The sequence below is a fragment of the Anguilla rostrata genome, chromosome 13 (genome assembly GCF_018555375.3).
Source record: "Anguilla rostrata isolate EN2019 chromosome 13, ASM1855537v3, whole genome shotgun sequence".
Taxonomy (NCBI): domain Eukaryota; kingdom Metazoa; phylum Chordata; class Actinopteri; order Anguilliformes; family Anguillidae; genus Anguilla; species Anguilla rostrata.
Window position 1 is genome coordinate 33,867,414 of NC_057945.1, and position 26,857 is coordinate 33,894,270.

Here is a 26,857-nt window from a genome sequence, read left to right on the forward strand (position 1 = left end):
GTCCCGCTGAGTAACTGCCGTCCGTCCGTCTGTCCGTCCCGCTGAGTAACTGCCATCCGTCCGTCCCGCTGAGTAACTGCCGTCCGTCCATCTGTCCGTCCCACTGAGTAACTGCCGTCCGTCTGTCCCACTGAGTAACTGCCATCTGTCCGTCTGTCTGTCCCACTGAGTAACTGCCATCTGTCCGTCTGTCCCACTGAGTAACTGCCATCTGTCTGTCCGTCTGTCCGTCCCACTGAGTAACTGCTGTCTGTCTGTCTGTCCCACTGAGTAACTGCCATCCGTCCGTTTGCTAGACCTCTTATTCAGACTCATTATGTGCATCCTAATATAATTCATTTCAAGTTATAGTTTTTAAAACCATTTTGTGTCCCCTGGAATGTCCGTTATAGTTTTGTATTTCTTTGAAAACCTTACGAAGATAACACTGCATTACAGAATTTCTATGTACATAGATGCTGAAACTGCCTCTTGACGTTGTTCATTTATTTGTATTGACCCACACCCCTGTACTAATCAATGTGTTAGTGAGGCTTAACCTGAAAAAAAGTCTATTGCTTTTAACGTTTTTGCTCTCAAACAACAAAGGATGGTTATGTCCCAAATGGTCTTTGTTGGCATCACTTGGTCAATGTTTACTTGATGGGTAAATGAACTCTTTTATGTTTTATTAACACAACACAGTGCTAAAAGGTCTCAATACCAAAAGGCAGCACATGTATCCACTGTATCTAGATTATATGAAAATTAATGCACAAAACATGATTTGGTTGTTATGCTTGCATTTGGCAGAAAAATTAATGCAATTCCAATTACCCAGCTACAGTACACAACTGATGTGATTATATAAAACCGTGTTGCCAATGGTTTCCCATAATCAATTTTTGTGAGCTCGTGCCTGTAGGGTAAGAACACATCACCTGCATTCTGTAGAAGCACATTATGAATTAGCATTTTATAATATGAAAGAAAATATTGATGTCATTTATACTTGTTAGCACTTGATACATTTAAAGTCGAAGAGTATAAACTTTTGGTATGACGTAAAATAAATTTCTTGCTGACAAAAACATTATTGAAAACCCGTTACTGACTACACTACAGTATGGCTACTGCTTCCATCGTTTTTAACAGTTACCGAAACATGTCCTAATATCACCCTTGTGACTGGCTGTCGTCAAAAGGCATTTTCTAAATATATCCAGCACTTCCCTTGTTGGCATTTACTTGCTACTCTTCTTCTCAATGGTGCACAAACTAGGTGGCACACAACAAGGAAGGTGTGAAAATGTAGTCATTTTGATAAGTTGTGTGAGATGCAACATACAATGTGGGTAGCCACTTTCGCTAAACAGATTAAGCAAACTTTTGCGTGCTTTAGTTATTAATAGGGATCACTACCATTTTAAGACAATAATTTAAGAGAGTGTCACAGGCAACATGTGCATAGTTAACAAAAAAACATGGAAATATACACACTTAATTCATGAAGTCACAGACATGTATGCATTTAATACCATTCTATTATTACTACATCAATACACATGGAGGACATTTTGTGCCGTAATTGGATACAAATTCACACACTGAAATACAATCCATTGGAAACAATACAATCATAATTGCTTTCCATTGTCTACCAGGAATTTCCGTGTAAGAATGAAATGCAATGCTCACATGATTGGTATCTGTGTCTGGATAATTTGTTTTCTGACGTGCGTATTGTACTTAGTTGCAAGTCAATGTTATTTATATTTGAATGTTAACATGATGCATAGTTGTAGCCAGCGGAACAGACTTGGTGGATGATCAAAAGTTTGTTCAGTCACACAATAGCCAGCATTCCTCATTGATTTAGTAGGGCTTGTGGAAATACCTGAAGAAATTCCTGTAGAAAACACCAGAGGTTCCCTCATCCCAGCACTCAGGGGTTGCCATAGCCACTTTTTAAAATAAATTGCTTTTATTAAATACATCCATCCTAATTCAACATCTAATTAGCACAAGTGAAGCTTCTCAGCATGTTGTAAGGTAGTTCATTACCCAGTGAGTTTCATCTATAGGTTTAGAAAACGTCTGTGTGCAAGATTTTAATAACATGAATTCATCTGCATTCCAAAAAATGGGACTTAATGTGACTTTCTGCAGCCAAAGGTTCAGAAGCATACCAAGTAAACTCAAAGTCAAAGTAACAGAAGATTTAGAAATGATATGAGGTACTATGTTAACCCATTCTTGATAGACACATGATTGTATAATATTTTCTTTTAAAGAAGTTTTGTATTTTGATTCTATTTCTATGTGTATATTTGTATTTAATTATGGCACAAAATGTCCTCAATAAATACAAAGGATTTCTTATGACATAAATAAATCTGACCATCTTCTATATTAAAAAGTAGTCTTTACTTATACTGTATATAACTATATATTATACTGGCCTATACGGTAGTTGTTATAGCTTCGCCTTATTGGGAATAATATGATGTTCCAGTACAAATAATAACCAATAATTTACCTGGAAAAGTCTATGTTTTGAACAAGATATTTAGTATGAAAATAAATGTTGGAGTCTGAACTGTTCATGGGTACAGACAGAATAAGAATGGCATCAAACATATTAAACAGACTGACCTGGTTGGGATAAAATGTTACGTAGGACTTCAGAAACATAAGCCTTGATAAAACCATGATCAGAAACAATGATTAAGATTTTTCCCTGCTCATATTTTATGGCTGTATTCAAAATGCACACGATTTTAACAAACCTCTCTCAACACCATCAGGACTACAAATCCAAAACAGAATGAGTTAGAATTCACCCCTCAAAGAGTTCCATTTGTGGGATTTCTGAATTCTGTATACAGGCTGGATAATAGCCAAAAGTTTAATTCCAGGAGCTAGCCGACTCCCACAGAAACGTTTTGTTTTCAGACATGCTCCGCCAGGGAACAGTACCTGACCTTCTTGAACGCTGCATGCTGTTATTGGTGACATTTCTTGCCACCGCACGCGACTGCAGGCATAGATAGGAGCAGCAATGACAGGCAGACGCGACTAGCTTTACACACCTCTGAGGCACTGGAAACATTTCCCTCGTTCTTCGGAAAAGGAGTGATATATAAAAAAGAAAAGGACTGAGAAATATAGGGGTCGGTTTGGGACGCAGCCTCGTCTTACCACCACCACGAGACATGTTTATTTCATTAGGCGCTCTTGTCTTGCGTGTTTTAAATTGATTAGAGCGTATTCTCTCTGAGTTGTCTTGATGAAGAGTTGTTTGGGGGCTGCTGACGCCAGGCAGACCCTCCTTTTAAGCAGCCATTAGGAGTAACCCCAGGACTAAGAAAAAAACTGCTTCCTGTACTTTACAAAACCAATGTCATATTCTTTTTCTCTGTGTTCACTTTCCTCTAAGACACGGACACATCACTCTTACCAGCTGCTGCAATGTCTGAATCTGTCTAGGAACAGGTTAATTTTTGATGAGGATGGAATGAGGAAGAAGTAGAGCTAACAATTGTACTAATAATATTTGAATAACTGACAAAAAGACACACGGTCGATGTTTTTGTCATTTGCACTATTAAGAAAATATATTTCATGTTAAAAATCATATTGGAGCACACGACAGAAAATTTGAAAAACTCAAGTAGAGAATATGTTCAAAGCTGTTTTTAAACTATGACAAATACAAAGTTTCCTCTTCTGTTTTCTTTATTTTTCTTTTTTAAAGGATGCACAGAAATTCCCTTTAAAAACTAAAAAAAGAAAATCGGGTCTGAAACTTTATATTTGCATTCAGTGAAAAGGAGTGAATAGCTATTTGTTGTTTTTTAAAATGAGCATAACAAAAACACATGGCTGTTCCCAGTGAAATTCTGACTGCACTCTGACATGTTGTATTCGCAGAAGATGACAATCTCTGGCAATCTAATTATCCATAAGCCATTTTAGTCTCTGTTTGGAGTATAATTTAGTTAAAGCTTTAAAATTCAATCAAGGTCAATAAATTCTGTGTATTTAACATGCAAGCTTGCCTTGTCCTGTAAGACCGTAAAACTGCTGTGCATTTATAACTGCTGTTCTGAGTCGATCCCAAATTTTTATTTATTTTTTTCTATCTCCGATGCACCGTTAGCCTTAATATACTACGGTACGTTCACACCAACCTGTTGTTGTGAATAACGTTACGAGTTTGAGCTTGAGTTGGCTTCGGCCTGCAGCTCTCGGCTCTGGGCGGTAGCAAGTTGAGCGACCGCACTACCTGCCCCGCTGCGGTCTCCTTTGGTTTGGTTTTATGACACCTTCAGTCCGTTTGCTCCGCGCCACCGGCACCCCGTGGCCAGAACAGAGCCTCTACTTCCACGTTTCCCGTTTGCCAGCACAGCCTGCTCTGTATTCAAGATATCTGGCTTTGTTTTTGCAGGGTGCTATTACACCAGCGCGCTCCTTTTTATAGTGATTCAGTGACAGTGACTATTCATAGCCCGGTGATCCTAGCCTGTCATGCCCAGCGGAGGGTATTCATAAGTGTTATAATTTCTATAGGAAATGCATGACTCACACAAGGATATTTCTACTAAATATGAAATGGGTTCTGCAAGGCTCATGCTCATAACTTATTAATGGGTATAAAGCCTTTTTTTCCCCAGAAATTTTACTTCCCTTTCATTTCATAAAATGTCCACTATGTGTCCCTTGCCCTGTCCTTAAACATCCTGCATCTGCTTGCCCAAGCTGTCAAATGCCCAGCGTAATCAGCCAAAGCTCCTTCCTCTTCCTCCCTAATTTAACCTGATTAAAGAATGTCCTCTAGCCCTGCCAGACTATATCACAGTATACATAGTTAATTGCTACAGAGTAAAATGCTGGAGGGGGGTTCCTCGTTCCTCGTTCTCTGGTCTCTTGTCTTTGACGAAGACAGATTTGTGAATGCCCCCCAATAAAGCTAACTATTCCTTTGAGCTGAATGACGTGGGGTAAGACCCTCGTGTCCCCCCCACCATTTCCGGTAGGTCACACTCAACAGAGGGTGCCACACATCCATTGATACATGTTCCATTTGGAAGACGCATCCACTGAAGCGGGTGTGTGGGAGGGGGGGGGACGGGGGTGGGGGGGTAGGTAAGCGTGAGGGAGGCACGCGCTCAGACCACGATGGGGGTGTCCGAGCAGACGGAGCTGATCGACTCGGCGTCCGACTTCTTCCTCAGGCCCCTGTCCCGTCGGCCGTCCCGCTCCCGGTTCTCCAGGTCCTCCCCCGCGTCCGGTTTGACCTTCCCGTTTTGCCCCCGCAGGTCCCTGGGGTCGAGGAACGCCACGTGCCTGCTGAGGCCGGCCTTGGTGCCCAGGTCCTCGTGGGAGGGAGCAGCGCTGAGCATGGAGGAGTGGATGCTGTCCTCCTGCTGGCCCTTGGCCTTGCTGTGGCACGGGCACCGGCAGGGCGTCAGGTACAGGTAGATGAGCACCAGGATCACGCTGGCCAGGCAGCCGATCAGCGTGGTGTATGCCGTGTTGAGGGTCTCGCTGCTGCCGTCGAGGGTGAAGTTGTGCACCTTCACGGTCACGTAGAGGGTCTCGTTGAATGCCTCGCTCACGGCGAAGCAGGTGTAGATGCCGGAGTCCTCCAGCTGCACCGAGGCGATCTCCAGCCTGCCGTTGACGTCCGCGAGGACCCTGGCGCTGCGGTTGCCGCCGGGGGTCAACAGCACGTTTCCGGGGATCATCCAGGTCTTGTTCATGACCCTGTGCCGAGTGTCGCAGTTGAGGATGAGCGTCTCCTCCAGGTAGGTCTCCTGGTCCTCCGCCTTGACCGTGCTGCAGTTCAGGTAGTCCCTGTTCAGGTCGAAGACGGCCACCGTGGTCTTCTTCGGGCCCGGCAGGATGCAGGTGTAGTCGTCCTTGAAGTCGACGGCGGAGGTCAGCTGCCGTATGTGCCAGTGGGCCAGCATGTTGTAGAGCTCACAGTTGCAGGCGAAAGGGTTGTCGTGGAAGTAGAGCCCGTTCTTGATCCACGCGGGCAGGGCCTTGAGCTCCGGAATGGGCAGGACCTTGACCCTGTTGGAGGAGACGTCCAGCAGGCTGAGCCTCTCCAGCCGCGTCTTCTCCCGGACCAGCTCCAAGGGGAAGCGGGACACCTGGTTCTGGCTCAGGTAGAGCTTCTGCAGTTTAGCGAGGCCCGTGAAGGCCAGGCGGTCGATCTGGGAGATGCGGTTCTTGTAGAGCAGCAGCACCTCCAGGTGCTCGAGGGGCTCGAACATGGACTCGTCCAGCTGCCGCAGCCGGTTGGAGGACAGGTCCAGGTAGCGCACGTGGGTGACGTACAGGAAGGCCTCGGTGGAGATGAAGTGCATGCCGTTGTGGCTGAGGAGCAGGTTGTGGAGCTTGGTCAGCTCGACCGTGGTCCACTCGGCACTCAGGCGCGCGATGCCGTTGTAGCTCACGTCCAGCACGGCGGTGTAGATGGGCAACGGGGCGGGAATGCTGGTCAGATTCATCTTGGAGCAACTGACGATGTTGCTGGCGCAGATGCAGGTCTTGTGGCAGTTGAGAGTCGACGCGGTCGCCCAGGGCAGCAGCAGGGCGAGGGGGAGGAGCCTGAGGAGGCTCCTGGAGACGAGGGAGGAGGAGCCCGGCAATGGCTGCCCGACGAAGCAAGGAAGCGGCATTATTATAGTAGTAGTTCTTCACAGAGGAGACTATACAGTCAGCCAAATCTCACCGGGCATTGTGGAGTCGCGCCTTGCGGGGGCTCCCGTCATTGTAAATAGATGGCTGTGGGAGAAGCAAAACAGAACATACGTTTTGTCAGCGCATCCATTGTAAGAACTGAAATGACATTGTTATGGTTGTAGCAGTCTACTACACCCTCCTCTCACTAAATCCACGCACGTGCACACGCACACAGACAGCAGAAAGATGTTACAGTTAAGTTATGATCTCAAGCGTGATAATTATTTGTTGTCATTTAATGCGCGAAGTGAAAACCAAGACAAGCGCTCCGGTCGCAGCACAGTAACAGGTCTCAATCACAGCAATGTGCACGTGCTGTTTCCCCGAGGGAGAACTCGTATTGTCCATACAGCAAGCACGTTTGGGATGGTGCTTGCAGGAGGTGTAAGTGTTGCATTGCACCATTTTGTAAATGCACACCATAAGTCCCATAACAGCGTTTTCCTTCACATATCGGTTAATGCGGTAAAGTATCCTACATCTCTTTTTGAGATTAACATTATTTCCCAGGCTTGTTTGATTTAAAGTACATAGGCTACGTCACGTCCTTCAGCATCAAAACCTCGAGTTTAGAGATACGCGAAAGAAGGCATAACCTCTAAACAAAAATCGATAAACCTTGAACCAATCGTACAAAAACAAAAAATCTAATATGGCAATAAAACACATATTCGCTTACTGGCTGGAAAATTATTCAAGAAAAATGCGACGGAGGAAAGCCCGACATGTCTTTCTATTATCCCTTAAACCCGTGTACATTGTGCGTCTCTACTCCTAAGAAATACGAGTTATGAAAACCGTAAAATATAATTCCTGCTTGAATTTATTCTTCTCTTCGCGTAATCTATTCTTGTCTTAATTCCATACGACGGCACACCGGGCCTCGGTTATTGTTTTACCTTGTGTTGCTTCTCAGGACAAATGATATCACATCCGATTGCGATACATAAAATCCAATCTCAGGTTCTTCATACTCAGTCATCCGAAACACAAATCTCTAGAACGCCCCTCCTCTCCGAATCGGAACAAATCGGTCAAAACTGCCGTTTAATGAAACGGCGACAGTTTAAGTTCTCCGGTGGTGTTCTTCATTGGAGATCGAAAGTACTTCAGCTGGCAGCCAGTGCCGCAACAAAGCTAATGGGGCTTACGTGTATTTTCAGTAACAGAAACGGCAGTCCGCAGTCCCTCAACATAATGCAGCTACTGAAGAGAGTGTACCAGCCAGCACTGGTGGGACCCGCATATGCACAGGGCGACCACAACTCATCAGGTGTCTGACTGCTAATTCAGAAATCAAAACAAAAACCGTGATGCAAGGATCTTCTCCAATGGTGTGTTGTGTTGGTTCTGATAGGGGTGTCCTTTCTGCTTTGTTTTAATGAGTGCGTGAGCGCGTAATAGGCTACAATAAAATAATATTGACAGCGGTAATGTATTTAGCGAATTGAGTCGAGCCGGATAACTGACGTGCATCTCCTTCACTGCGTCTTCCGCTTCAGTCTGACTCAGTGGTACCCGTGTAATGCAATACAGCATCTCTATCGTATTGGAAATGTTCTTTATTATTTAATCCATAGTTTACTCATCGGTGCCCTGTTCTCCGATTTTAATAAGCAGGTTATGTTATTCTTCTTCGCTGATGAAAAGCCTACACAAATGCACAATTTCCTTAGGAGGACGTGCGCGCGCGCGCGCGCGTTTGAATAATATTTTGAGAAATAAAACACAAAAAGCACGCGTCACAAATCTTAATGCGAACTGGGTCACTTATCTGAGTATCGCTGTTAACATTATATTTGTTTTATTTTACTTTGTAGTAGCAATCACCCCTTCTACGCAAACACTGATTTACACCTCTTGAAATTTATTAAAATAAACGGATTCATGTGGAATGAGTTATTGATTTCACTGGAACAGCCACAAACAGTCGAATTTCTCGTTCAGTCCCTGGCGCATATCCAAACTATCCATCCTTAGCGTCCTCCACATGAGACTGAAATTACAGTCTCCCAATTTACACTACATTATTTGTATATGAATCGTTTAATTTTTCAAAGATCAGGATATTGTTAGCTCAAAGATAAGAGTGATTCATTGGTTCATTTAATTGCGCCTTCAGTATTATGGTATCCTAATGATTACATGATTTTTTTTTTCTTTCTCGGGAATTGTACAATTATGATTATGACTTTTATGGCGACTGCTGATGAAAATGATAGATAATAATGATAGAGGCAACTTGTTGTTGTTATTATTATTATTATGACAACAATAACAAAACATAACAGTAGAGTACGACAATAATACTGGGATCCAAAAGTACATAAGTAGCTTAAAATAGTTCGGCTTAAGAGAGATTGGTCTCATACCCGCAGTGAGCTGCAGGCAACACCCAGTATAAGTAGCATCGTTAGCACATGGGTACCGCAGTCGTGCGCTATGACCTTCCGCCATTGTGGGCTTAACCCTACTCCGGCCTCCCTGGTTGGCACACATTACCCAGACTTCAATGGTCCGGCCTTTTCCGAAGCCGTCTTTCAGGGAGCCCAGTTCAAACTACGAACATCCGGGTAAGCCACGCGAAAACCATTCGAGCATCCGTGCTGCTTCCAGGTTAAGCTGACTCTTGACTCTGCAGGTCGTCTTGATTCCTGCTCTTCGGGGTTAATTGTTTGCCAGTTCAGCAACCTAAAGCCAGAAAACCTTTTCACATCAACTTTTTCATTCAGTCATTTTAGTTTTTGAGTGGTTCATTTTGGCAGATTTCTGTACAAATGTCAGACGCTTAGTGTAAGACACTGTTATTGAGGTAGCCACTGAATGATGAAAACTGTTGCAACATTATAAGTCCTAAAAATAAAATAAACACAGAAATGGGCATGCAAAAGCAAAATTTGAGGCACATTCCATTTCCATAAATTGCTGAACAGTATGAGAGTAACAGGGACATGTCGATGGTCTTTTCCTGTCCTTCTCCTGTGATCAGGGACACCGCTAGGAAGTTTGGGCCCAATGAAAAGATCCCACATTGGGCCCCACTGCCCCAGGCTACCCCATCCCTACACAATTACAGCACTACTTTTTGAGGACCCCTGTTAGTCAGGGCCCTTGGAACCCCTCTCCCTAATACGGTGCCACTGTTTGTCAAAGTTTGCCAATGCCATCAAACAAGCATCTTACATTCTTTAACATCTTTATCAGGAGGACCAACCAGCCAGAAATTTCTTCAAATGTGAATAATAGGTGAATTGTGACATATTTTGCTGGGAAGCAAATTGTGCGGAATCTGTCCGTTCACTGATTTATTGTTTTGTAGCCCCAGTTTTCCATTCATAGTGAAAAGAGAATGCAAATTCTCCAAGGGTGTTAAAGACAACCACTGTGTGCCTGGACTGCATCGCACCACAGGCTAATTTTGTATGTCCTGCACGCTCTCTCTGTAGTGGGCTAGCATATGTCTCTCTCAGGCCATGTGCTAGTCCTCCCACACAGGCGGGATTCCAACCCCTGCCCCGACACTGTTTGAGCTGTGGCCCGTACCCTGTCTGTTACCCTCTCTGCTTTCGACCTGTCTTTATAGAGCAGAAACAGGAAAGGAGGGCAGACTGTCCTGCTCTCCTTTAATGAAAAAAAAAGCAGATTATTTGTGAGATCCTCCTGTAACCAAATCTCACAGCACTCTGATGGGATTGCATTACGGTGCTTTTACTGATGATTTTTGTGCTACATCTTCCAAGAAGTGATGAGTAAAATGTTAGGCTTTAAGCACTTTGAAACTTCTTTCCAGTTTCTTTTCTGGTTTGCAAGTTTTGACGCCAGTTGAGTGCTTCATAGGCATTTTTAATCTAAAAGCTCCATAAAGCAACCACTTTGTGGCTAAGGACCCTGTCTCAAAAAAAAAAAATTTTTTTTTATTGTTTCTGCATTGGGGGATTTTCCTTGAGATAACAACGCACAATTAACTGAGAGGTAGGAGGCGCCCGTTGTCTTTTCAAGAAATCTTTGCCTCTTTTTTTTTTGGAAACATGATGAATTGTATTTATCCATAATGCAGACAATGTACTTGTACAACCAGCTTAATGAAAACAATTACCTGTACTCATACTCTGGGGCACTCCAGCATTGGCTTGATTGACAGCGCTCACAAGCATACTATTCTTGTACTATTCCAGTGATACTGTAGTAATGTGTATGGAAACAAGGTATCTGTCTTTCTTTCATAGCTTACAGCAGATAAAAAGGTGTGTCTAATAGGCCTGTTTCCTGTACGTTTCCTGTGTGTTCATGGTGCTTTCACAGCCGTGAACTGGCCATGGCAGAGAGGAGGTGGGGGGGGGGGGGCATTTGGGGCCAGGGTAGACTGCATCATATTTCATAGCCCCTCTCTTTAGCATTAACCTTGTGCATCCCCGTGGAGATGCGCGATCACTTTCATCTGGCCGTCACAATGCTGGGCCTGGGAGAGGTGATTACACTGTAGCGGTGTGTCTGTGTGTGTGTGTGCCTAGCCCACTGTTGCAGTGTGTGTGTGTGTGTGTGTGTGTGCCTAGCCCACTGTAGTGGTGTGTGGGTGTGTGTGCATAGCCCACTGTAGCGGTGTGTGTGTATTTGTGTGTGTGCCTAGCCCACTGTAGTGGTGTGTGTGTGTGTGTGTGCCTAGCCCACTGTGTGTGTGTGTGTGTGTGTGTGTCTATCGCACTGTAGCGGTGTGTGTGTGTGCCTAGCCCACTGTAGTGGTGTGTGTGTGTGCGTGCTTAGCCCACTGTTGTGGTGTTTGTGTGTGTGTGTGTGTGTGTGTGTGTGTGCGCCTAGCCCACTGATAGCACAGACCTTTTCAAATTCAGCTTATTCATCTTAATGGGCCCCTTTTGGTGTTTATTTATCACGTGCAGATGAAAGGAGACCATCCTGCACTCACTGATGAAAGAGTCCTTTGGATTTAATACTTCCCCTAGTAGGTTCAATTCTGCCATGGATGCAGATTTTTCTTATTTTTATGTTTGTAATCTAAGATCGCTGCAAGACCATAGGCACAGGGTGCATGAAAGAAGTATATATGTTTAATTTATCTGGAACGTGGTCACACAGGACAGTGTTTCTGCAAAGTATGAAAATAATATACATGTATATTACAGAGCAAAAACAACCTCGGCATAAAGACCTCCTCTCAAACGTGGAATTGTATATTCTGACTATTCATGATTCTTCTGCTTGGCCAGCTCAAACCTTCCTATCAAAGCATCATCATCATCTTTCCCATGATCAATGGCACTTGTATTAATCACATAATATTTCTGTATAGTGGTTTTCTCTGGGTTGAAAAAGGTAAAATGGGAATTCTCTGTTGAATAAGATGTTCATAATGGGTTGCAAATGCACAACATTTGTGCTGAATACAGTTCAGTTCATACACAGATGTACTGTTTTTTTTTGGAATGTTTGTTCACAATTCTACATCAGTGTTCTAGAACTCCATTAGTCACGATTGCCAGCAGTGATTATTACATCATAATTAGAATGTTCAGATAATAACATTCTATTCACATATTTAGGATCTTAGGATCACTATAATGGGTTAAGACTTACACAGTGGACTGCCTGCATCGGTGCATGGTGCGTAGATGTCTTCATGTTCGGGGCCACACACTTTTTAAGAAATTGCACAAAAAATTGTGGGAGACAAGCAATCGATGGTGCAGCGATGAGGTGCCACAGTGGGGGGCTGAAGTTGTTTACGCTGAGATCTAAAACAGCTGCTGGGCCTCTGAGTTCCGTGGTTTGCTCACTGCAACGAGCGGACACCCCAGTCAATAAAACGACGTTGCTAGCCTGTATGAGTCATACCCTGCAAGTGTTTGTGTCTTCCTATGCATCATTTGCTGCAGAAGCAAATGTAATTTCTCAGATCCAGTCTTTCGCAATATTGGCTGTCGCTCTGCAATCGATTCGGTGTGTTTCTTTCCGGCTACAGATATCTCAGTTGTTTCTGAGTGTGGGAACATCAGCACTGAAGAAGAAACATGTATTTGCAAAATGAGGTATGTACAGGTACAAAGCAAAAAGCTAAAAATTTATGAAAATTGTATGGAAGCCAGACGAAAGAACATTTTTAGCTTTCAATATTATTCATGGTAAAAAAATTTTTACGAACAAACAATGTTTCCTACGTAATTTTAAGGCGCTTAACCCTTTAAGGTCCAAGATCACAAATATATGATTAGAATGTTCTTAACTGACTTCTGCCCCTGTGCTAATTCCTGTACAGGAGTCAGAGAATCGAGCGACAGGACATGGTCCGCATTTTGCCAGTTTGAATTAAATTTTCAAAATTAGGGGCTGTAATTGGAAGGAGAGCCACGCTCTTATTGCTTAGCACACTTATTCACTGAAGAACACTACTACCCTTCTACATTCCCTCCTCAACTGCCAAAAAGAGCTCCAGGATCTTTCAGATGATTAGTATTTCCTTTTCTGTTTTTCTTGCAGGGCCCTTAAGTTGATTTGAGGAGTCGCTGTGCCCCTCAAGATGAGAGTTAATCGCATGTCAAGATGGCGGTAATGAGCCAAGGTCACCTTGGCCACAGGAGTGGTTGAGATGGCTTACATTAGTAGCGCCTTAGCATTTCTCACTGTTTTCTACAGGGGTTTGGGAGGGAGAATGCCAGTAACTCTTTAAGGGGAATGGAAGAAAAGGTGTAAATCCTGGGGTGGCACACCCCAAATCTAGTACGTGTGTTATACTCATGGTTTCAAACACAAAAGAGGGGGAAAACCCATCCATTCATTTTGACTTACATCCTGGGTTAGTGGGGATTCGGAAACAAAGCAACGGCGTTTTGCATTGTCGAGTTCTGGTGTAGGACCACTGATATGTGATGAGGAAATGGAGCTTTCTGTGGAAAGGGGGGACGTTCAAACCCATGTTAGACAGATTTGTGACAGACAGATTGTTACTAATGCTCTCAGAACGAGGGACAGTTTGATTTGACCACGATTCTGGTTGTCATGGAAGCCAAGGTCTCTCTTCGAAGTTACTGTGCTTTCAGGTAGAGGGAACAGAGAGACAGGGCTGTTTGTACATGTGTGCATCTAGAGGGGCTATTCCATCACTACTTACAGCAGCGGACAGGATGGTGATACAGTATATAAAACACTGTTAAAATTCTACATACAGAGACTTAGTGAAAAGTAATATTTTTCTAACTAAATGTGGAGTAATGTGGCTAATAAATTATGTACTTGTATGGTATATATTTATGCAGTACATACATTTTGTTTTAAATGATGTACATATTCACACATGAATAAGACAATAGTAATGTAGTATATATATATAACTGTGGATGGCTGAATTTTGAATTTTGCTTTATATTTTTGTATTCTGAAATTTATACTTTACTTCTGGCTTTTATCTTATTGGCTGATATTGCAGCAAACAATTAACTGGATGAAAACACACCCAACAACCAGCATGTTGTTCTTCGGCACTCTTGATTTGCTCTGTCAATAAACTGGCTTCTGAATCTGGAGAGGACAAAATTCAAACAGAGCTGAAATGGAAGGCTGTGTACTGTACTGACTAGATAAACAGCCTGTGCCTGGTACAGAAAGCGAGAGAGGGAGACAGATGTCTGATATCTGGTTTACTTTGTATTTGAATCAATTTGTTTTCTACTTTTTCCAGTATGGAATGGAGGTTTGGATCAGTGCTGAGTCACGTTAGAGTCAAAGCCCTCACAAACATTGCCTGATGGTCGCTGCATAGGTCTGTGAAAGTCAGTTGCCTATTGCCACTGCATATCCATTTGAAAAACTGAAAAAAAGATTAATTGTAATATAAATGCTAAAACTTGAACGACACTGTATTGTGTCATGCAGTATGTGACATAACATTTATTAAAAACGCATTTTAAACGAATGAATTTCCAATTGAACAGAAACACTGAGGCTTCAGCGAATTGTACATTTAGTTGTGCACACAAATCAGATTTAAGATTTGAATTATTCTTTTAAATTCTGTAATGCATGTGACAAGCGGTATGTTTTAAAGCGCCTCCAATTATTTGCAATGTTGTCCTTTGTGGTCAGGACACGTATGGGTCTCGGCGGAAGGTGATCTCTGCGCTCCTGTGAGTACATTTGCTTCTGCTTTCGGGAATGGCGGTGATAGCGTTGCCTGGTGACCGTTAACGGTCTCTTGTTTACCTTGGTGGCTCTAAAGTCCGCTGTGCGTTTTTTTTTTCTTTTATGAAAAGTGCACACAGACCTTCCGGCATTTACCGTCTGTCTCTGTGGCAGTAATGGAAGGGATTTTCCAGTTTTCATATTGCATGAGTGCCGCTTCATTATTTAAACAGGCTTAAACATTTTAAACAGCGTTCGCTTGTTCCGCACGCATTAACCAAGGCAAACTTTAAAATGGCAGTGCTTTTTGCATTTTAATGCATTATTTAGGTTGCTCAGTTGGTGGCTTTAAACAATCTGAGGGCCACTGGCCAAAGCATTGTGCATCTCCATATAATACAGTGTGGATCTGCAGCCTGCTGACTGGTGGACAAAAGCGATAGTCTGATACCACTCGTGCGTCTGATTGGCTCCTGGGGAAATACAATCAATCAGGATTCCGCAGGTTCTTCAGTTTTGGGAAGGCACGAGGGGTCAGTCAAACCTGACTGTGAGCTGTTAAGGCAAATGTAAATGGACAGGGGTGTCATAGAGTAGCCATCTTCTGTTCAGCTTCGGTTTGAGGCCCAGAAATTCAATTGAGGGTCTTTTAGGATATTTATAGCCGATTGTTTGTAATGTCAACACGTGTCTCCACTTAGTGCTGATATAAAATATATTATATGCTATGGAATATTTTATTATATTTCTGATTGACTTATGTCATCTGAAGCCACCATGCCCCCCCCCCCCCCCCCCCCACCAGTCTGACAACTCCCAAGCACTCCTGACCATGATTCTCGCGTTTGGATCCCCCCTCCCCCCACTACTGCAGCGATTCTGGCTCCTCTGTTCCCATGCCCTGGTATGATGAGGTCCGTCTCCGCAGGGAGAGCTTTGGCGCAGGAGTCCCCTGAGTGCTTTAGGCCCACGCTCCTGACTGCACTGCGCAGTGGGGGGGGGGGGGAGCTCAGCCCCAGAGCTCAGCCCCAGAGCTCTGTCTCTCTCTCTCTCTAAAACCCCCTCCCACACACCCACCCACTCTGGGGAATTGGGCTGTGTGGGGCTGTGGATCCCCCCCGCCCCCCGGCACCCACTCCCTCCCTCCAAGGCAGCAGCCACGATAATGTCAGTGCGGAGATGAGTGACTCCGCCCCTTCTCGCTCCGCGGCGGAGCGCCTCGCTGGCGGTAATGGGGAATAATGGAGCGTGATGGTCCCGCCGGGCGGGCGGACGAGTGCGCCGCATTCAGAACACCTTGACGGAAGATCAAAGCGCCTCGCTGCAGAGAGACACACACACACACACACACACACACACACACACACATTCACACACACACACGCCACGTTAATAGGCTTAGCCTGCTCGCTTTTTAAATCGCAGACTGTCTCAAAATGGGCAGCGTGTCGCAGTTGAAACAGGCAATTATCGGTCTAGGTGACCTGCAGACCTTGCTAGACCACTTTACTACAATGCAGTTTGTTCCTGTTAGCTGCTACCATTGCGAGACTGAGCAGTCACAATGCATATAATGCATACGAAAAAATTTTAAATCCAAGTAATTACAGAAAAACAATGAAACTCCAATCACAAATAGTCTTAATTAGAACAGAATCAGACGAAATTAGACGAAAATGATTGTGACTATGGTAAGCAAAACATATGTTGTTTGTTTTTTAAAATCTCAATTAATGGCAAGACCTGCTATTTAATTTCCATAAAATAATTTTGTACTTTGTTTGCTATTTATAACTGACATTTACAGCATTTTTTCTTGTGTCATATAAGATCATTTATTTTTATGGGATGTCTGTTCTCCATTATTTTCATGATAACAGTTTTTTGTAAGCTAAAACTATTTAGGATTAAAAATATATATGAAGAATATGGAGGGGGATAAAAAATGACCAATTCTGACCAGATAAGAGTGAAGAGAAAACAGGACAAAAGATTGGAGTGGGGGGGTGGGGGTAGGTAGGAGTCAGTCAGAGTACAGCTAACACCACCCCCCTCCCCCCTCCACCCGCAGCCTTTTAAAAGGTTCTAATAACTCCATTAAGCAGCCCAGCACTCCATTTTGTTTCTCCTCAGGATCGATTTGGGCGTCCTGCACAGTCCCTACAATGCAGCCATTTGCCTGTGGGATGTGGGATGGAGTTCATCATTCAATCATTCCTACCGCTGACTCTCTGTGCCTCCCCCACCCACCCCTCCCCCCCTACACACACCCCCCTCCCACCCCTTTGCCTTCCCTCCGTTCGTGTGGGAAGAGATGAGCTCCATCCTTCTCTCCCCGCCACTGACTCCAGAGCCAGGCAGCCGCTTCACACTCACATCGCATTTCCACCGTCATTAATCAGACACTTCCTGTGTTTCCGCAGGAAGTGGAGACGGAGGAGGGACGCTTTTGACACCGATCTGTATTCGTATTTGCGTTTTCAGCTAACGCCGGTGTTTATTTCATTTATTTTCATTATATTTTACCATGCGCTCGTCTGTGACCGTGAGGCAGCACTGCAGGACAGACAGGGTGAGAGAACCTGTCACAGGCTTTTACGCCAGCGAATATGCTGGGTGTCTCATGCAGGGGTCAATGAAGGGAGAGCCAATGAAATAACAGCAGTGGAGCAATCTTCAAGTGGACAAGACCCTGTATTATATTATATTATATTATATTATATTATATTATATTATATTATATTATATTATATTATATTATATTATATTATATTATATTATATTATATTATATTATATTATATTATATTATATTATATGCCCTGTGATAGATTGGCAACCTCTCGCCCAATGCATGCTGGGATAGGCTCCAGCACCCCCCGCGACCTGCCCAGGATAAGCGGGTATAGACAATGGATGGGTGGATGAATTATATTATATTATATTATCAAACACAGAAAGACATATAGTCAGGCCATATTTTGACCGTCCAGCATAGACAAGTTGAAGAAGCCATGACTTTTTCCGCCAGGCTGTAGGCTTCCTGAGTATTTCTGTGTATTTTCCTTTCCTCTCAGGTGTCCCCTGAGGTGAAAGGAATAAAAATGTGTCCCTATTCATAGCTCACCATAGTCCTCGTAGGTGTGAGGTTACAGTGCGTGGTGTCGGTGACAGAAAGGTACGGCTCGTCCAATCAAATGAAACCCTAAAACCGCGAAACGGTTTGAGTGCTGAGGGTAAGTAACAGTCGGTGGGCATAATGTAGTATCTGTCCTCAATGAATAAGGCCCTCGGTGGCTATTTTTAGTGGCAGGGTAAGAATAGCAAGCCAGGCTGCTGTTTAATTCATGAGCGCTGTCCTCTCCGCTCCGCTGTCCTGGTCTGAAGGGGAGGTCTAGCTCCGCCGCGGAGCTGTTAAATGGAGGAAGACGCGGGGCGAGCGCGAGCGCGAGCTTGGGCCGAAGAGGATTGTGGGAGCTCGGAATGAATCTGGAAACTGCTGCATCAGCATGCGGTGTAAAAGGGAAATGTCCTCACTGACATGAAAAGAGCTAACCCCCCCTCCTCCACTCAATCCGCCCCCCCCCCCGAGGCCTTCAGGTCCTCTGCCGCAGCAGAGCAGCAGAGCAGCAGTGCGGATTTTACCCTGAGCCTCGCGATCAGCGGTCTGTTTACGAGCCGCGCTTCGCTCCTGACTCACTCACGGTGCTGTCCTCTGCTGTTTTTTTTTCTCCCCACTCTGTTCTGCAGTGATAAAATTGCTTGAGCATTCTGATGTCCTTACAAAAAAAAACAACAGAAATTAAAGAGACAAAGAAAGCATAAATTGAATTGTATTTTCAAATAAGGTGCACAAAAGGGAGGGAGGGAGGAGGAGAAATCTCGGATCGGTGGGGGGGGGGGGGGGGGGTGAGGGAGTTCAGGGGCGCATTTCCGTGGGAAGATGAAATTAAGATAAATGCCGCTAAATGTGGAAAGTGAACATTATTGTGACGCTTCCTCAGGGTTTCCGTGATCGCGTCAGACTTATTATTCTGCACATGTGGCACATCTAATCAAATCTTTGATTGTTCACTGTGGAACACATGCGTGTTATTTTGAGGTGTATAGAGCCTGCGTTTTATTGTGATGGGATGCATATATTTGGACTGCATCCAAACCAAAATTCTTTTTGTGATAATTTGTCTGGATCAAACACATTTCCTAGACGCATGGCTGGAATGTTTTTTTTTTGTTTGTTTCTTTTTTTTTTAAATTATAAATGATATTGTGAGGCGTTCATCTAGAGCCATGTCCTCTTTTGTTGGATCTTTTATATTATTATCTGTTTAGTTGACGCTCATTCAGGATTTAGACAGCTTGCAGTGTTTCCACAGAGAATGAAAGAGGCGCAAGTGCAGTCCGGCTGCTGCTTGTTGCATCATGCCAGCTGTTTCTTTGTGCTGAATTCTGTTTTATTTTTTCTCTCTCTCTCTGTCAGAATCCTCACCATGCCAGTGCTAACAGGGACCAGGAGATGAGCAGAGGAGAGGAGAGGGGGGGCCTCTCCAGCTGGGATTCGGTCAGCATTCCCTAACAGTCCTTAACTTTGACTGACAGTAAGTAAAAGCAAGAATTTTATTCTTTTTTTTTTTAAATTCCAAAACACAGTTTGGAGATCTCAGCCACCACTAAACCTAACCTGAGCCTGTGAAGAAAAAGTGCAATGCTTGCATTTATATATATAGTTCAAAGTTAAGGTCAAAAATGTTGGTTTAATTTTTTTTTTAATGTTGTTCCATCCCTGCCCACCCTGCCCCACCCCACCCCACTTCACTCTCATCCCTTAGCAACATGAACAGGCTGAATGAATGGAATGCCTTGTACTCTTTCTCAATATAGAACGCCATCCACCCCTCCACACTCCCTAAACATATTTCTTTAATGCCTGTTTCATTATTTATAAATGTATCCATGTGATTTGAGTGCCGCATTTTCAAGGACCTCATTTGGTTGTCACATGTTAGAGAGATAAGGGGACCAAAAATACAAATTTGGCATCATTTCAGTGCACAAAGTCATGTCACCTGGCGCAGATTAATATGTTATATTGCTTGGCGTCATGGGTTCCCCCCCCCTCCCGGTGGGGAGGAACATAACACTAGTCGTTGTTTTGATAGCAATAAACTATTTGCGATGACACTGTGTGCCTCGCTGCAACCTGAAAGAGAAAAAGAGAGAGAGAGAGAGAAAGAGACAGAGACAGAGAAAGAGAGAGCGCGCTCGTGATGAAGATGAAGCTAATTCCTACCCGACAACACTAATGCTAGTAAATCCTTTCTTCCGGGCAAGAACAAAAGCATTGATTCACATTTGCTCTGGCAATTTGCAGTAAGTGGTAGGAATTCAAATGTGCTAATTAGGTATGTGAGTGATGCTTCGCCGTCCGTAGGGTGAAGAAGACCGTCGGCTCGCTACATCCATAACGGGGAATCCTGGGCTCTATAGCAGGGGATCCAGCATCTGCTCCTGGGCTCTATAGCACCAGGAGCAGGGGATCCAGCATCTGCTCCTGGGCTCTATAGCACCAGGAGCAGGGGATCCAGCATCTGCTCCTGGGCTCTATAGCACCAGGAGCAGGGGATCCAGCGTCTGCTCCTGGGCTCTGTAGCACCAGGAGCAGGAGATCCAGCATCTGCTCCTGGGCTCTATAGCACCAGGAGCAGGGGATCCAGCATCTGCTCCTGGGCTCTATAGCACCAGGAGCAGGGGATCCAGCATCTGCTCCTGGGCTCTATAGCACCAGGAGCAGGGGATCCAGCATCTGCTCCTGGGCTCTATAGCACCAGGAGCAGGGGATCAGCATCTGCTCCTGGGCTCTATAGCACCAGGAGCAGGGATCCAGCATCTGCTCCTGGGCTCTATAGCACCAGGAGCAAGCAGGGGATCCAGCATCTGCTCCTGGGCTCTATAGCACCAGGAGCAAGCAGGGGATCCAGCATCTGCTCCTGGGCTCTATAGCACCAGGAGTAGGGGATCCAGCATCTGCTCCTGGGCTCTATAGCACCAGGAGCAGGGGTTCCAGCATCTGCTCCTAGGGCTCTATAGCACCAGGAGCAGGGGATCCAGCATCTGCTCCTGGGCTCTATAGCACCAGGAGCAGGGGATCCAGCATCTGCTCCTAGGGCTCTATAGCACCAGGAGCAGGGGATCCAGCATCTGCTCCTGGGCTCTATAGCACCAGGAGCAGGGGATCCAGCATCTGCTCCTGGGCTCTATAGCACCAGGAGCAGGGGATCCAGCATCTGCTCCTAGGCTCTATAGCACCAGGAGCAGGGGATCCAGCATCTGCTTCTGGGCTCTATAGCACCAGGAGCAGGGGATCCAGCATCTGCTCCTGGGCTCTATAGCACCAGGAGCAGGGGATCCAGCATCTGCTCCTGGGCTCTATAGCACCAGGAGCAGGGGATCCAGCATCTGCTCCTGGGCTCTACAGCACCAGGAGCAGAGGATCCAGCATCTGCTCCTGGGCTCTATAGCACCAGGAGCAGGGGATCCAGCATCTGCTATCCTGTGAATGTCTGTCTCGTTCAGTGGTTCCAGCCCTATGAAATCCCTCGAGTAGCTCACTGAAATCACCAGTTTACCTAGACAATTATAGTTTTGGCATGCGCATTCACTTTTGGAGCCTGAAATTAATTTTACATTTTCGTTGAATGCTTTTAAATGAGCTGCAGGGGAAAGCCTTCGATTTACGGCACTTGAGAAAAGTTGTTTGAAGGCCAATTAATGTTTTGTCCAAGAAAATGTTCTCTCAAAGTTTTAATTTCTTGCAGAAAAAAAGCTTATCTGCTTTTTATTCATAGAATCTCACCCAGCCAGACTCTAAGTGTGCTGGAACGGCTCTCACGATTTTGGCAGGCTTCATTTATTAATTGATTCCCACACAATAGGCCGGGAAATACGTCAAATGGTTGCCAGGAGCTTCAGGAGCTTCATTAACCTGTTTGAAAAACATTTGTTACCTTTTTCTGTTGCCTTCCACTGAGATGAAAAAAGAAAGATCGCTCAGTGTTGGCTTACTCCCCCCCCTCCTTTCCCCCCCTCCAAAAAAAAACAACAGAGCCAATGGAATCCTCCCAGCTGCAGCTGCTGTTTCCCAGAAGCTGCCATGGCTGACAGCACTAATAACTGTAATTGGTCTTGATTAATAGTAGGCTAATTGTGCTTTGTAAACCTGTGGGAAGGACAGGCAGGGATTGCAGTGTACGGGGCGGGGTGGGGGGGGGGGGGTTGTGTCTTTAGGAAGCCCACAGTGCACCCACCACTGTCACAAACACCTGCTGCGACTCAAGCCAGGCGGCCGCTTGACAGCGGAGCAAAGCACCCCCCCCCACCCCCCAATCCCCCAAACCCCATTTTGGTCACATGCGTGCGTGTCGCTAACTCGCTTTGTTCCTGTGGGCGTTTTTCCCTCCAGTTCCAGTCCCCTGTGCGCTAAGCGGCCGCTGGAGTGCCAGTCACGCTCGTACCCGAAGGTCAGGGCCGGGCGCGTGCAGCGCTGACGCGGCGCGGGCGCAAATCTGCCGAGAGGACAGGTGTCTGCGGGGATCGATTCGCCCGTCACCCGCCCGGGTTTCTCCGAAACGCGTTCCTGCGGTTGTCTCGGCCTTCGCCGGCCGTCCCGCCGGATTGTCCGCTCTCCTCTCTCTCTAGCCGGGGGGCGGGGGGGGCCTGGCCAGTACCCTGGCGCACCAGCGGGCGGGAAAGATGTTGCGTAAATCCGCTCGGAGGGGTAGCGCCCTCATTCCGCCCGAGTGCTGTCAGGGTCCTGCGTTTGCCGTCCCAGCGGCGCGGCTCTCGGGGGGGGGGGGGGGGGTTTGCGGTTTCCCTCGTTTGCGCCATGACGACGCGTGGTAAAAATAGTGATGTAATCCGGCCGCTGGAGTCCAGCGCATCACTGGGAGGTTTCCATGAGGCTGTTTCACGCGCGCCTCCTGCTTGCTTCCGCATTCAGGTGTCTGCGTTGACGTTCTTACGTACTGTAGATTACAGGGTGGGGTCCTGGCTGCTGTCCTGGTTGTCACAAGCAAACAAACTGACCAATAATTTGTTGTTTATATATCAGTTGTGTTTGTAGTAAATAAAATGATTCCGTTTCTGTCCACAGGTTAATGAAACAAGAAATTAGCTGATACAGAGCGGACAGTGTCCTCTGATGGTGAAATGGGGAATTTGCATATGAGGGAAAGGCCAATTTGGAAAGTGAATCGAACATGTAAATGTGAAATACTTTTTAGACTCTTCTGGAACAGTGCTTTGTGTACCGCATAGAATCTGCTTTGTTTCCAGTGAAATTACGGTGACAGTCTGTGACAATAATGGGCATCTGAACAATTCAAAGTGGGGAAAAAAAAAAATGTTTCTATCTAAAGTGCATGAAAGTCTTCGGTGGAACCAAAAAATAAATGGTGACATCATCTCATTCAGAGCCAGTTTCAGTAAAAATCTAAATAAAACAAGTGTGACCCCTTCCTGCGTGACTCACTGTGGTGGATAACTCAAACAGTGCGCACTGAAATCATGGCGAGACGAGTCCATTCTCTGCTGAATGCTGAATGCTGAATGCTAACGCAGCAGGAAGATGAGATTCATTACTCACACAGGGCCATAAAGCTTGAAAGCTTTTTATTTCAACCATGGAAGCTGCAGGAAAGAACAGAATTTTTCATTTAGAGAGAAAAAAATACATTTATGCCAAAAGATGTTTTTTTTTTCCTGATCCCATCCCTGAATCCTACATTAAAGGTAGTGATGCAGCAATGGCTGATTGGAACAATGTGCACTTTAGCCTTGGCACGCATTCCATCGAACACTCCTTTTATATCTATGGTGCCAATTTTAACTCTACAGTTCTGTTCCACTCTCAAGCACATCTTTGCTCTCACTGGTAATATGGGTAATATGATGCTTTATGTTCTGAATGTATATACTGAACAGTGTTTTCTTTATGTTACCCGAATATAGAAAGGGATATATGAGATCAATCATGATAAAAGTATAACTGAGTGTGGGTTCCCTGAATTAGCCTCTGATTCTTTAAAAAATAAAATAAAAAAATAAAAAAAACGGGTTAAAATGTTAATGGAAAAATGTAAAGTGTCAGTATTTAATTATCTTCTTGATTTTGAATGAGCTACATTTTTAGCCAGCAGATGATTTTCTAAAAATGGCAACACAAATCAAATACAAGCTTTTCATTATGTTAAGTACATTTACGGTGGCGCTTTGCTAATCTTTGTCTCAGCCAGTTGAGTCTTGATGAAATGTCGCTCGCTCAGTTCACATTCGTGAAGAGGGAACTGTGAACACAGGCGTGCTGGTCCTCTGCTTGGGTAAAGGCTGGAGAGATGTCTGGACGCAGGGGCTACGTAACCTTGTTAAGAGAACTCGGAACTGGTCTGAGGTTATTTGCAATTATAATAATAAGCTTTATTTATATAGCACCGTAGGTCATTATTATGTCATTTATTTCCACAGGGTTGTGAGGATATTCAGGTAGAGTTGTAGATTTGGGAAGCTGTGTGTCTGGAGCTGTGTATGTTGGGAAGATGACAGCCATTTTTAGCTTTAGAGCTGTATTTCGAAGGCTTCAGTTTTCTGGGCTGAAAAGATCGAATCAGAAGAAGCCACTAATTTGAAACAATGATTTTTTTAAATGATTTGTTTCAAGTTGCCCCCCAAAGCTTATATTTAAAAAGAACTCCAGGCAATACATAAAAACCGGGAAAATCCAGGGATGCATTTGATTGGTTTTGCTTAGCCTACAAAGCTCAAGTCTTGAGGTGGGGGGGGGGGGGATTTTGTGGTGAGGTCATCTGGTTCAGCTCCTTTCCCTGGGGTGCATTTTCAAGTGGAATTTTCCAGAAAGCTCTATGTTCAATTAATCATCCAATTGCATCTAAGTGTTCAATAATAACTGGCAGGTTGATAGTATTATGATTCTGATTATTTATTTTCCATAATATTCCCAATCCCATGTTATCCGAAGATAAATTAAAAGAGGAACATATATGTATTTTTGTGTTAATTGAGGGGTATATTGTGACCAATAAAGCAAGCCCTTCTGAATCTCAAACTGCTGATTTATTCTGATCTAGATTACCTAATAAAATCGCACTTGTCTGAAATGCCATGGATCAGGACGTCTACAGATTTCCCACTCAGAACCCCGGAGCCAAACTTTGTTACTGTCTGTGTGTGATCTTCAACCAGTCCCCCAAACTGTATGTATGGTGACCGAATGAGTCGTTTTTGATACTGTAATGCACAGACCAGAGGAAGGAGCATTTCCTGATGCCCTCCTGGCCCTTATGCAATGAGGTACCCTGACTGCACACTGACCGAGCAGGCCAATCGGCCACTGCATTAGATGGCTTATAGCCTTTGCAGATACAGTATATTACCGTGGTTTAGTGCATGGCCATCGCCGGACACGGTTATCAGGTCCGTCACTGGACTGGAAAGGCTATATTTGTCGGTCTGACGGTCTTTGGAATAGCAAACCAGTGATCTGGATCCTCAACGCTGTGTCAGCAAAGGAGCAGAGCTGCAAGCTAATGAAGTTTCTTTCCGTGAGCTGCACACCAGTTTCACGCCTGTTAGGCATTGGTTACGTGAGAATCAACCGGCAGTGATTACATCATATGAGAGAAAAAAAACTCCCCCCTGCAATTAAATCACAATTCATTCCAACAGAACTGCTAGCAAAGAGAACACTGAGAAACAACACAACGAGACGTTCAGCTCCTTGATCATAATGCAGATAATTATCGCAATGGATATTATGGTCTGGAGGCAAACCTCGGGGGCCTAATCTGCGAGCATCTGAGGAAGCATTAAACTCATGATTACATTACATTATATAGACAAATCAATATCCGCCCCTCTTAGTATCATCCCATTAACCAGGTATGATTGCAATCGCTCACACATTCATATTAATTGATGCATTTAGATTCCATTTGTCCACTGTGCATCTACTCTGAATACGTCTGTATGAAATTCAAGTATCAGTATGGCATACTGGAAAGTATGTTTAAGGTCAGGCATTGAAAGGCGTGCCTTGTCTCTGATTGACATGAATGAATACCCTGGTGAAAGCGGTACGTTTCCAAAGAACAGGACTGATTGGACTAATGACCTCTAATTTGCTTATGTTTTGTGCATCAGGGTGCTTCATTGTTGAGAAATGGCTTCCTGTCCATGCGGGATCATTTTTTGTATTTGATTTGTGCACAAATGTGTCTGTTAATGCACTTGTGAAATTTAAATTGAAAAGGATCTTCTTCCCTTAAATTATATCAGTGTCCAGTGCTCTCATTACAATAGCAATGTTTGGCCCCGTCCAAAACATCAGGCTAATTTAATTTCAAGGAGCCCAAACTCCCTTTATTCTAGTCTGTCGATGTCAGTCCCCTCCCCTTAAAGCTTTTCCTTGTTATTGACTGAATGTCCAGCAAGGCCACCCTGTGTTCGGTGACATTGTAAAAACGTATTGATCGGAGCTGTGTGCCCTTTCTTGGGTGACACGCATCGACCCCCTGAGTAATTCCTTGAGCAGCTCTGTGAGGTTGTTGGAACTGCAGGGTTGGATCAATAACCCCACCAGCAAACCCCCCTGCCCCCCCTCGCACCCCCCCCCCACCCCACACCAGCTGCAGCTCTGTGTCCCACTGATAGCAACACTTTAAGCAGAAACGCTCTGTTCCAGAGCCTCACCTCCTGCTGCACTATCCTAATCTGTGCTGTGAAACAACAGACATTTATTTAAGGTAGAGATTTATGATTTTGAGCTGGGCTTGTGACCTAAAGGTTGCAGGTTTTATACTATAGTAGGTCACTGCTGTTGTACCCTTGAGTCAGATAAACACAGTACTTAATTTAAATTTGCCTCAGTATATATTCAGCTGTATACATAATACAATATAAATGCCTATGTAGATGTGTAAGACTGG

At 44.7% G+C, this 26,857-nt stretch overlaps 1 protein-coding gene and 1 long non-coding RNA gene across 2 annotated transcripts; one reads left to right on the top strand and one right to left on the bottom strand.

The window, feature by feature from the left end:
* Window positions 1–1,483: 1,483 nt before the first annotated feature.
* On the bottom strand, window positions 1,484–8,220 carry LOC135238031 (amphoterin-induced protein 1-like). The gene is made up of 2 exons (XM_064305658.1): window positions 7,635–8,220; window positions 1,484–6,777 (listed from the first exon to the last, which is right to left on the bottom strand). Exon 2 carries the CDS (start codon window positions 6,669–6,671, stop codon window positions 5,151–5,153), a length of 1,521 nt encoding a protein of 506 aa, XP_064161728.1. The 5' UTR covers window positions 6,672–6,777; window positions 7,635–8,220; the 3' UTR covers window positions 1,484–5,150.
* Window positions 8,221–14,804: 6,584 nt separating this feature from the next.
* On the top strand, window positions 14,805–26,437 carry LOC135238038 (uncharacterized). Its single transcript, XR_010324999.1, has 3 exons — window positions 14,805–14,867; window positions 19,342–19,463; window positions 23,011–26,437. It is a non-coding gene; the product is annotated as an uncharacterized LOC135238038 (long non-coding RNA).
* The last annotated feature ends 420 nt before the right edge of the window (window positions 26,438–26,857 follow it).

Bases quoted from the DNA above. Each gene is read 5' to 3' on its own strand.
- LOC135238031 (XM_064305658.1), bottom strand. From the start codon at position 6,671: ATGCCGCTTCCTTGCTTCGTCGGGCAGCCATTGCCGGGCTCCTCCTCC.